This window comes from Lissotriton helveticus, chromosome 4_1 (assembly GCF_964261635.1).
Source record: "Lissotriton helveticus chromosome 4_1, aLisHel1.1, whole genome shotgun sequence".
NCBI lineage: Eukaryota > Metazoa > Chordata > Amphibia > Caudata > Salamandridae > Lissotriton > Lissotriton helveticus.
The window spans coordinates 1625696301-1625709232 of NC_136063.1; the positions used below are offsets into that span (position 1 = coordinate 1625696301).

The following is a 12932-nucleotide window of genomic DNA, read 5'->3' on the forward strand; positions in this document are numbered from 1 at the left end:
GAAAAGTTAGTCGCCGAGATGCAGCACCATCCTTCCCATTAAAATGTTTTTATTTGTGCATACTTTTCAAGATAAAATAATAAAAGCTTTAGTAATGCAAGTATTTGTTTGGTGTGTACTTGTTTGTGTATTTTTTGCGAATTACTGTTTTAATTATTTGAAATTTAAATTGTAAAAATTGCTTGGGGGTCCCCGGCCTCCAGTAGTGATTCAGTGGGGGTCCTCAGGAGACAAAAGTTTGGGAACCACTGATCTAAGCAACACAAGAATACTCAGTCAACGGTCATATACGTAGATAGAGACAAAGAAGTGGACATAAATATGTATTTAGACAGATTTTTTACACAAAATGAAAATGAAACATCTACATGAAGCTAGGCAGAATCTCACCACACACATATATAGAACAATATCTTCACATACCATCTTAATACTGGTTAATTGGTAAGATAATATCAAGTTACGAATAGCATACTACAGAATACTAATCTAAAGAAATTAAAATGTTGAAAATAATCTACATTATGAGTGAGGTCTGTTTCTATGAGAAATGGAAGTTGACCACAAATTTATTGGGATAATGGTGGTAGTATATTCCAGAACTTAGCCCAGTTACTGCAAGGATGGCTTGCTTATGCAGTCCTTTTCTAAGTCCCATAATATTTACTTTATAGTTTCATTTAGTCTGCCACCTACTAGGGACTTGCTTACGACGGTACAGAAATGTCTGATTATACCATATATCTAAGACGGTATAAGGTTGATAGCCACAACTCAATATGACTTACTTTCATAATAAGACGAACAAATGCTCTTTTGAAAAGACACAGTTCTCGTGCCTCAGCTCCTTTTTGTAGAATTTGAGCCTACTTGAATGAGGTAAATATAAATTGGGGTGTCAGTAGAATTGTTACGATTCTTAGGCAATTACACACAAGTGCTACAGCCCTATATCGACACAAAAACATGTTGCTGGATGCAGGAGTAATTAACTTAGGTAAGGGTTCACTTTCCTACAGAAGTAGAGTTTTGCCTGTGCATGGAATTAACTAACTCGATACATGGGGGGGGGTTGCTAAAGGGATATAAGAGACTATCGCCATAGAGCCTTACTGTTGCCAGGGGAAAAAAATGGGTGGGCTAGTTATTTTCCTGAAAGCATAATGAGATTGCCTTTAGCTTCCCTCACAAAAAGCTACGTACATTTCGATGACCAGACTACGCCGAACAGAGAATAATATGATCATAAAAAATATAAAAAGTGCACACCAGCGGTATCATCAAAGACATGTTGACTTCAACCTTGTATATTTAACGTAGCATTAGAAGGTATTAATTTGCGGTACACGTTGCACTGCAGCTGCGACTTGTCCTACATCTTGTGGCAGACTCACATCTCTAACTACACATCAAAACGCATTTTAAGACAAATTTTAATAGCTACTAAAGTGACAAGAGCCACCAAAAATGCCTCCAAACTGTCCTTTAGCTCCAACACATCTGGGAGAGTTGAGGAGCGTGTTCATTATTCATTGCATTAGACCAGGAAAAGATCTTGTGTTTTGAAAAAGTAGACAAAAATCAAACTTGAAATTGATTATTCATTATATTCTGCTTTAAGTATTGAAAGAAACATGTTCTCACCAGCCTGCTTTTTCAGTTGCAAGCGTTCCACTGAGCAACCCCTGTGCATGGGAGTCCATTTTTTGTTCATCTGCTGAGCAACGCTACTCGGGCTGGTCAAGGGTGGTAGGTCTCACATGGCAACGAATCAATGAGTCACTTTCATGATCTACTGGGAAACAAAATAATCAACACTATAAATAATACCATTGAAATATGTATTTTTATATTTTGACAGACCTGAAAATATTTCCATTGACAACATGTTTTTGTGTTATACAATCAAGTCCAAGTCCTAGAACTTTTGATGTATTGACTGACTTTCTCTATGCTGCTCAAAATCAGAGATCAATGTTAGAAAGTTGAGGTGGTGGTTAATTGCTTATCTTTTAGGAGCGCATAGAACGTTTGTCTAATGGCGCTCAATTTCAGAGGTGTACGCATGTTGAAAATATGAATAGAAAGGATTACCCAATTCTCCTGAAAGAGAACCAGGATAGTAGCTTATAAGGCAGCAGTGATTTTCTGGGTCAACATTTTAAATTGCAAGCCCATGCACACACAGTGAAGAACTACTTAATACTACAAAAATAACTGTGTGCATGAAACAGATCAAAGATATTTCTGAAAAACATTGCAAATGTTACTCAGTAAAATAAAGGGTGCAAGAACACATCTGGGGCCCTATTACACATAAGGTGCACTTTTCCTGTATGCACTATGGTGCACCTTTAAATAGTAGAGAAGCCAACACACATAGTTTGTCACAATAAGTTGAGCACATCACTCATTGTGAGAGAGCAAAATATGCATTTTCTACGTATACACCAGAGAAAAAAATCATTTTTGGGAGAAGGAAACAACTTTATTTCAATATTTTTTTCTCTTTTAATGTATCAATAATAAACATAAATACAAGTAATCTTGCAATTGACGGTTGCTCAAGAAAAGGGTGCACAATCCAACAGCTGGGACAAATGGTTACACAGTCCAGGCCAGTTATTAGGTAGTGTCGACGTTTCGACCCAACCTATGCGTGGAGGATTAGTGTAGACCTCTGCTTGCGGGTCTTCTTCAGGACAAAGAAAATGAGTGATGCAACCGCTTATGGACCCTCGAGGGGTCAAAGATGGCATGATGTCCAACATTGTTCAAAAGAAAAATCACCTCGCTTAGGGGCCCATTAGGATGTCGGGCAGGTCGTCACCTCCATGCTGGCGGTGGCGATCCGCCCGACATCCTTGTCCTTCTGCCACCCATTTCCCTCCCCCGCCATATTACTATGGCGGGGGGGGGACCGCGGCGGACGGAAACACCGTCCACCACTTTTCCGCCCCGGTCGCTTTGCGACCGTGGTGGAAAAGGGTTCATATGGTGGCGGTGTCTATCAGACACCGCCAGCCATAATATGATGGGCTAAATCAGATGCCTTTCCGTGGCGGCAATAGAATTTTTTTTAATGGTTTTTTTTCCAAGGGGTTGTCATATGAAGGGCCAAGAAATCTCTTCCCTCAACTAACGTAATGAACTACTCTGGGAATCCCTCTGTATTCTTAATGGCCAGAGGCCTCTGGGCCACCCTTCAAAGCAAATCTGGAAAGAAATGACTTCATTTTCTGACTAAACAGAACTTTCTGGCTCTTTGGTGCCTTTGGTAGTATGTTGTAAGTAGCAGTCTTTTTGGAGGTCAGAATACCAACATTTGTTTTGATAAGAGGTAGGACTGCCTTGCAGATGTGCTTTTGTTAAAGTAGCGGTAAATTAAGGAGCATTACTAACTGCAATAGATAAGGATAGGAATAGGAAAAGGAATAGCAATAGGAATAGGAACAGCAACAGCAACAGCAACAGGAATAGGACTAGGAACAGGAACAAGAATAAGAATAATAATGTACACAGCTCGAAATCCACGTTGTCAATTACAGTGAAGTTCCAGGTGCTTAGCAGCAACATGGATGCGATGTATTCTAAAGATAACACTATGGGGCCGATTAGGATGGCGGACGGACTTGCGTCCGTCCGCTACCCCAGAGGTGGAGGGACCGTCCGCAGGGGCAGCGGCGGTCCCTCCGTGCAAATTAGGATGTGACCGCCACCCTGGCGGTCACATCCTGGATATTTAACATTGCGGCGGGTGCTGCTTCAAGCAGCACCCGCCGCAATGTTAAAAGTGCATGTTTAACATCTACATGCACAAAGCGGCAGGCACCGCGCGGTGCCTGCCGCTTTGTGCATGTAAATACTGGGGGGTACCATAGGTACCCCCCATGTGCACCCCCCACCCGCCTACACCCTGGGGGCCCGCAACGGGCCCCCAAAATCAAAGTTACACATGCTTTTCCACGGCGGAAAAACCGCCGCGGAAAAGCATGTTTACAAATGCTTCCTAATTTGGCTGACGGTGTCTGATAGACACTGCCAGCCAAATGAGAGCTTTTCCGCCGCGGTTGTAATCCGACCGCAGCGGAAAAGCTGCGGACAGAAACCAAGACCCACCAGCCATCGTAATACGGCGGTGGGTCTTTGGTGACTCCGCAGAGGATTTTCCGCCTCCTCCGGGCCGGAGGTGGCTTCCGCCGGCCCGGAGGAGGCGGAAAATCCTCCATCATAATGAGGCCCTTGGTTCGTATGGAAGTGTTTTAGAAAGGAGACTTCAGAATAATATTATTTAATGAGGTCTCATCTTTCACAGGTGGTTTGAGCAGTGCCTACAGGATGTTTTGCCATTAAGATGCCCATAGATTTTAATGTGCATTGTATCAACTACAATTCTTGTCACCACTCAAACCTAACTGATATCCAGCACAGGCAAATATTTCACACAGTTTGAGGCAAAAATATATGTATTAAGGGCACGAGGTCACTAATATAGAATTAAGAAAAAGGACAATGTTTATATGAAATGCAAATACTTTGGTAGAAAATGATTATACAACAATTGTTTAAAAGAAGTTACCACTGAACATAAAATGAAAATACACACTTAGGGCCCGATTACGATGCAGGCTGGAACGTCTCCGACCAGTGGTCGGATTCCTCCAGCCCGCATCATAATCGGCTGGTTGGATTCCTTTCCGACCGACACATTTCGATGGGGTCAGACGGAAGGGAATCCGAATCGGTTTTCTGAACGGCCTCCGACGGGCTTGGAGAGCCCTGTCTGCCATTCAGAAACCCTGCAGTAATCCCTCTTTCCGGCTGAGGGATTACGCTGGCAGATTCCTACTGCCTTTCTCTGGTGGCCTTTCAGACACAGAAAGGCATTGGGAATCTGTCTTTGGGGGCCCCAGCAGGGACCCACTGGGTGCAAGGCTGCCAAATGGCGGTCTGGAGGGCACCTATAGTGCCCCCATGTTGATACCTGCACCCAGTGGTAGGCACCTTGAGGTTCCTGCCACCGAGTGCAGGGATGAACTGCACCTCTGCTCTTTGCAATGAGAGCATGCATTCTGTTCTGAATGCATGCTCCCATTGTAAAGTATCGGATTGCGACCAAACAGGGTTCAGTTGCATCCTACTTCCTGGGCTGCAACCGACGACAGGAGGTCTTCCGGTCCGAGTTCCAAACTGGTGTCGGACAGACTCCGGGTCCGTCCAACATCAGAATCAGGCCCTTAGAATTCAATCAGTGCTATATTAAACATTTATATATATATATATACCCAAATTCAGAAAAGATAATTGAAACAGTTTGGAATATTATTTTGGGAGGGTATGCCTGACCAAGGTAATAGTATAGTATTATTCTAAGTCAAAACATAGTTTCCATTGCGAAATTCTAGGATGTAGCCAGCTAGATATGCCTTAAACCAGCAGGCTTTTCCTCAGAGAAGTATATGTTAAGTACTAAAGCAACACCCAAAACATTTTAAGGTCAGAAAACAAAGCATTAAAGTTCCCAAGCTAATCTGGTGAAAAGAAGAAAAAGGTAATTAATACAATGACACATACATCGGCAAAATTGGATTATTAAAAGTGGGGATTTGACATTTCAAAGTTTTTAACCCAAAACGTACCAGGAAAATACAAAGCACCAATATACATCAATTGAGCAATTTCAAGCTGAATGCAACAGAACAAGGTTTTTTTTTCATTAAACCTTAGATGTTTGTCCGGGTCAAGGTTTCTGCTTTAGCACATAGGCATTTTTGAAAGTTTGAAACCCCTCCAGAAGGTTAAGGCCGGATGCTAAAGTCATTGATAGCACCATATGATTGGATGTTTTTTGGGGGTAGACCTACAGTGGTCTTGAACTTTGCCTGAAAAAACTCAGAGCCAAACAAACTAGTAAATCTTGGCTAGTAAATCCACTTGCACTTTTGGAGCCTTGGCACTTTGTCACCTCCAGAGGTCCAAATTTTCTAAACCCCGATCTTCCACCTGGTCACTCTCGTTATCTCCAAACAGCTGGAGGAGCTTTATGGAGTCCTGGTCACAGTTCAGCAATGGGTGTCTAGCTGAATTACATATTCCTAGCATGATACTCTATAAACTCTAATACAATCTACTGCCAAGTGTTCAGTTGGTTCTTCTTAGGTGCTTTTCTTCAGCCTTTTCTGTCCCTTAAAGTAACAGGAGACCAGCTTCTGTACACCTTGAGAGCACTCCCAGAAACTTGGATGCAGGGAGGAGGAGAAGCAGGTCTCAGTCCTCTTCCAAGCATATAACAAGCAAACAGAAGTCTCTTCCAAAATCCAGTTGTGTTTTGATGTGGTGTGTTTTGATTGGGTGCCATTTATATCATGTAAATTAGCTCCTGCTTTGTGATTAGTCCGGAATTAATATATACTTCCTACAGCTCCTCTGCTACAATAGGCCCCAATTTGAGCTTCACATCTTAAGCCAGGCCTCAGCTTGGTCCTTTGTGATATTACCTGTTTCTATCAATACTCCCAATTCCCAAATTGAAGGATAAATAGGGAGTGATTACTTCTCCCAGCCTTCCTTCTCCCAGAGTCAGCTCAATTTACTTTCAGCAGGGGGTCGTTCTATACCCTCTAGAACTGAGGTTGTTATTACCAAAACTTACAGGCAGCACATATTTTCTAAAGTTACCTTCCTGCTATTTAGCAAAAATCTAATCTCACCAATGATTGAGTTTTAATATGTATTAAAAATACACTTTAAAATTCTCCATTAGAAAAACTTCAGAGGCCTAAGCAGAGAACATTTTGTAGCTAGTCACTGTAGCAACATACTATTCTTAATATTTAACATATGCATTTTGATATATTAAGCACCCAGCTCTGTGGATAAGACACACTATGGGGCCGATTAGGATGGCGGACGGACTTGCGTCCGTCCGCCATCCCAGAGGTGGAGGGACCGTCCGCATGGACTGCGGAGGTCCCTCCGTGCAAATCAGGATGTGACCGCCACCCCGGCGGTCACATCCTGGATATTTAACATTGCGGCGGGTGCTGCTTCAAGCAGCACCCGCCGCAATGTTAAAAGTGCAAGTGTAACATTTACATGCACAAAGCGGCAGGCACCGCGCGGTGCCTGCCGCTTTGTGCATGTAAATGCTGGGGGGTACCATAGGTACCCCCCATGTGCATCCCCCACCCGCCTACGCCCTGGGGGCCCGCAACGGGCCCCCAAAGCAAAAGTACACATGCTTTTCCACGGCGGAAAAACCGCCGCAGAAAAGCATGTTTACTAATGCTTCCTAATTTGGCTGGCGGTGTCTGATAGACACTGCCAGCCAAAGGAGAGCTTTTCCGCCGCGGTTGTATTCCGACCGCGGCGGAAAAGCAGCGGACAGAATCCAAGACCCACCAGCCATCGTAATGCGGCGGTGGGTCTTTGGTGACTCCGCAGAGGATTTTCCGCCTCCTCCGGGCCGGCGGTGGCTTCCGCCGGCCCGGAGGAGGCGGAAAATCCTCTATCATAATCGGCCCCTAAGTGTTGATTTAGCTGATGTTTCAAAATAGGGTTTGCTCTTCTGCACACCTAAAGGTTTTTGACATGTGCTACAACAGCGTTTAGGCTTTAGCCTTTGAGACCAGAGTAGATGGCCTGAATCTGGCGCTTCACATTCATGTATGTGGGTAGTAGAACTGTAAACTGCAGCCCACGGATGATATTTAGCTTAATTCCTCTGGTGGATTTCCTGCACCAACTTACTGCGGCCATACTAAAAAATAAATTTGCCAATTGGTTTTCAACCAATCTACTGCCATGCTATATGGCTAGGAGACATGCACTGTAAGCCTGATTGGCAGTCTCACTGTCCCCAAAGTCTAATTAGCAGGAAAACTAATGCAAACAGATGCGAAAAATGAAAATGGGAACTACATGTTGTAAAAACCTTTTGGAGTTAAATGATTTCAATTATGTATATTGCTTGTGTATCTAGAACCATTTATTTAAGATAAAGTTACCAAAGGTGTATTAAATAGAATCGCAAAAATGCAAATGTGTAATTTGCCAAAATTCTAGAATACTTGGGGTAAAATTCAATTTGTTCTGAAATGCAATGCATAGCAATAAAACATATATTATATGCTATGACTTCAAATAATCAAATAGAAAACGCCCTGTAAGCTAGGTTGAGTCTAAGGTAATGCCTACAAAGTCACGTGTGTCCTGTTCTAGTCATTGCTAGTTTGCTGATCTTTGCTTTACTGAAAATAGTGTCAGAATGGAAAGTGTGAATAAACCACCCGAAAGTTCAGTGACTTGATACCTCTTTCTGATGAAGTTCCCGGCTGCACAGTGTAAGACGATGCACAATAGAAGATAGGACATCTTACAATGCACTGGTTATCACCAGTGAACCCAGAGGCAAGAAGCAATTCTTCTACATCATTTTTAGAAAACCTTAAAAGTTTAATAAATGCCTCTGAGACAATTAGCTGGAAAATTGTTAATCTTATAGGCGAAATGCATTAAAATCTAAGAAGGCTTCAAATTCTCCAGCCAGCTCTTCAGAATAAGATCAGGCAACATGCATCAGTGACTGGGCTGTATTTAGGTTGTCTTTATAGACTGCAACTGTAGTTCTCTGTTTGAAATCAGTTTCAGATATTCCATCTTCTTCCATCTCTCCCTGAAGACATTCAGGAGACAAGTTTCAAAATGGAGTGGAAAACAAAGGAGAGAGTAATATTATGCCAGCTGAAAAAAATCGCTTTGCCAGAAATTCCAAGTTGTATTTATTTATTTCGGGGTTTTATAGCATGCAACAAGCCACCGAGGTAGCTTCAGAACACTAGAGATTAAGGGACGGGTTTATTTAATTTAAACCAAAATCTCTCAACAATGGTATGTGGAGGCTAAATCTGTAGAAGAGGAATGTAAACAAAATACACAGTAAGGTGGTGGGGCTAGTTTAAGATGTCTAACCCGTTCTGGTCAGTAAGAATCTAACCCAGCCTCGGACGGAGTCGATCAAATGTGCAAATCTATGCCCAAAGCTAAATCCAAGATTTGGTCAGAATGTATAACCTAGTCTCAGGTACTTCTCTAAACTAGATTCTTCTGAGCAACTGGATGCAGTTTTCCCTCCAGTGTCTAATCACTTTGCAAGTGTGTCTGCTGAACATCAGTCAATTAATAGCTACCAAAATAGTGTGTCATTAACTCAGTTATTGAGCAACATACCCACCTAAACCAGAGCAATTTTAAGATCTTAAAATTGAAAACAGTGATAAACGAGATTCTTTCAACATCATTGTTCGGTTTGTAGATTAAAGGAATTCTCAACTGCATAATGAGAAGGAAAGAATGGATGGTACTAAAGATGTATGCGTTAACAAAAATATGTATGTTAGAAGCAACGTACCTAGACCTCATCTTTGATTACTCGCTATGAAGACTTACACAATAGGATGTGACAGAATCATTGTTTCTGGTTGTGAGTTAGCAGTGGGCTGTGAAGTGTGATAACTGCTTTTCTTTGTGGCTCAAAGGCCTCGCACACCTGATTATTTTTTAATTACAATCGAGACAGCTAGAAGGAAAAGGTAGTCAGGTCAAGGTTTGCTTTCTCTTGCACTAATTTATTTATTTCTAGATTTGGGGACTTGGTACATTTTCACCAGAAAGAATGTATTTATTCCTAGTAGGAAGCTTGCAAGAATGTTTTTGTATTTCGATGTGGTACAAAGAGACAGAAGGCCTTATTTGGAGTTCGATGTACAAGGGCATCCACCAGATTCCCTATCTACCATATTTAGAGTGTCGTTGACATCAATGCATTTGTAATACATTGGACAGGACACCAACTGCACTCAGCAAATTTTAAGGCCGAGGGTTTTTGCATTATCTAGCATCGAACAATGTCTTTTAGCTTGTAAAATTGGCCTATCTAGAATGAAATCTGTTACGGGGATAGAGAAAATATATACCATTGTTAGAACATCCACACATCTCATATAGCAAACAATAAACAACAACTCCTCAACTGATGACATTGGTCAAACAGAAAACAAACTCTGTTCAACAACAGAATCCTCAAGAATAGGTGTGAAGGTATCTGAACTCAAAAACACCATTGATTCCATATTTAAGTCAGTAGAGTGCGTACAAATCTATGATGACTTACGGATCAGTCAGAACCTCAGGGTAAAAAATATCCCCATCATTCACAGTTACCCATGCATAGTTCTTTATTTTTCTTGAGATCATCTCCAGCATGGGTTGTGTCATGATATTTTAGTGTCTGGGGCTGATCTTCTGCAAAAGAGAAGGGCCCTATATGTTGCAAATCATATAGTCCGATAACTAACTCCAACTCCAATTTCAAGATTTATACTAAGTGAGGTTTTACAGGATAAATAATTGATGTGCAAAAACAGAAAAGTGTCATTAAAGACACACAAACTTCTGTTCGTCTTCATCTGCTTTTGACATTGATGGACATTTGGAATGCCACAAAACTTGCTTGAATCTTTCCCTATATGTTTGTTTCTTGAAAAAAACAAGAGCCAAGAAGCATGTGTCTAAAACAGGAACAGCTTCTTTGATTAAACATAGTGACCGGGAGAACAGTTACAGGCACAGGGTCTGAGGACTGTCTGAATTTACATTTATAGTTGGCATCCTTATTGATATACAATTTTCAACAGGTTGTAAATGTTCTTCTGCTCACCATACATGGTGCGGAATGTTGGTTGCTGGCTTAGAGTCATAAATGAATGGTCAAATGGTTACGACAGGTGGGCCTTGACCTTGTGTGGACATAATGTGGCTAGTGGGTAATGTGTCCAGATCTCCAGCATGAGGAGCATGTGATCACTGCGTGTGCTGTGTTCTGATTGGCTATGTGTTCCTAAGTCATGTGGCACCAGACTTTATGTTGTTTTCGGAGCGCAAATATGATTTATTGGGGTCATGTGTGATTTATTGGGATCATTCTCCTTTTACTATTGTTATGTCACTGGGCCTATCTGTGAGCGTGATCTAGAGTTTCTTCTTCGTGCTATTATCTGCTAGCTACACGCCATCCTACCTGCGACTGTTAATCAGTAACCTTTGGCCTGGGTCTCAGAGCTTGCCTGATATGTATTTGCGAGTCAGGGTTGATGTGGAGTTCAGGACGGGCGATTTCATTAATAGGGACATGATTTCGTTTTCATAAATGAATGTATTGTTTTCCGTATTCACACTATCGTTTTCCATATTAGCATTTTGTTTGGTTTTCCATGGTAAGTGTGACACTCTGATAACTAGAAAGATATAAACTTACTCATCAGCCTTAATAGTGTTTTACTTTAATCCATAAGTACATGATATTACCTGAGACTGGATTCCCTTAGCAAGTGCAGTAATGTCTCTAGGTGCCTAGTAGAGAGGGTGGATTAAACTAAAAAAAGACTGCTGACAGCAGAGCCAAGGGTTTGGTGCTTGCAGGTGGGGTAAATATGGTCGTTGTCTTTTTGATAGCTGGTGGGATGTGGATAGTCACTGTGGCAATCTGGTAACCACCTCATCATGATGCCCAAAACAAGAAAGGCCGGCAAAGCTAGTAAAAGCTCTAGAAGGCAAAATGAGAAAGGAAGACTTGGCAAAAGATACTTGTACATCCATTGCCAACATTTTTAGAATTACTTAGTCAGCCGGCTAGAATTTAGCGAGAAATAGTTCAAAGTATACCAGAAACAGAAGCACAGACTTTAAGTCAATGAAGGCTAGTGGTCAACAGAGAAGCTTGGGCAAAGGTTTAAAGCTTATGGAAACATTATACCTGTGTAAGACCGTGTAACTTTTTAGTAGCAGAGCTTGAGAGCACCAAGTCTTTGATTTCTCAAACTTAAACCATCCTCCGACTCTACGTTATCTGTTTAGCAATAGACAGGTGTAACTGTTATGCGAAACAAGATAACATCGTTTAAGTATGTGGGCATAAAGAGCACACATCATGGGCACTATTTTATTCATTATAGTTCAGGTTTGTTGGATTGACCCAAGAAGCGACGGATCTAAAGTTCTAAAAATGTGTGACATGTGTGCGAGAGGGGGGAATGTATTTTAAATGAACAGAAATAAACCACCAAACATTTTTCTTTACAAAAATCAACTTCACACCCTACCGAAGTGTCAGAAAATATATTAAATGTACAATATGAGGTTAGTTACTTACTATTCATCCATGTGATAGCCAACAATATGTAAATGTAAATGTAAATGTATTTCGATTTATATAGCGCACGTTTCACCCAGGGGTCTCAAGGCGCTTGCTTAGGGAACCCGTCCTGGTATTCCCCTGTGAGAGATACCCCGGCAGGGTATTCACAAGGTGAAAGCCAGGCATCCCGCCGCGAGGGGCCGTAGTGGAGATTAAGCAAGCTATTGCCCAGAGTCGCAGAGTGTGACCCCGTGAGACGAGTAGGCACCGGAGCGAGAATTGTCGAGTCCGTGGAATTTTTTTGAGCCCGAGACCCGCCGAGGCGGAGAATCGAACCCTGGTCCACGGCTGATCTCAGCTTCCGGGTCTGCCGCCTCTAACCACTGAGCCACACTTCTCCAAAAGATAAGTGAAGTCTAGAATTTATATTATAAATAGGGGTATGCAAAGCTGGAAGGACCGTGGACTCACAACGTTGCCATTTTCTAACATTTTATTTGCGTGGTGCAAAGCTCGTATACTCAAAGTAAAAAAAATACCGATGGTAAATTTGAGCATTCCTTTGTGGAAATGTGGATCATTTCAGTTTTGTGGTGGTCCAAGGATGTATGTCAATAGATAATTAAGATTAAAAAAAGTATCCCTACTCTAGTCCCGCCTATTCTCCCTCTACTGGATGCCCCCTGTCCTCCATTTGATTCCCATACCCTATCCCAGATCCCTCCCATTTTGAAGGAAA

At 41.9% G+C, this 12932-nt stretch overlaps 1 protein-coding gene across 7 annotated transcripts in view; it reads right to left on the reverse strand.

Moving 5' to 3' along the window:
- ITPRID1 (ITPR interacting domain containing 1) overlaps positions 1-12932 on the reverse strand; it is a 462385-nt gene that overhangs the window by 287513 nt on the left and 161940 nt on the right. For 4 of the 7 annotated variants that reach the window (XM_078688262.1, XM_078688263.1, XM_078688260.1 and 1 more), the window contains exon 2: positions 1645-1795. In XM_078688262.1, the coding sequence (XP_078544388.1) occupies positions 1645-1703 (59 nt within the window). In that variant the 5' untranslated portion in view covers positions 1704-1795. The remainder of the gene's footprint in view (positions 1-1644; positions 1796-12932) is intronic. The other 3 variants (XM_078688261.1, XM_078688266.1, XM_078688265.1) reach the window with 1 other exon arrangement.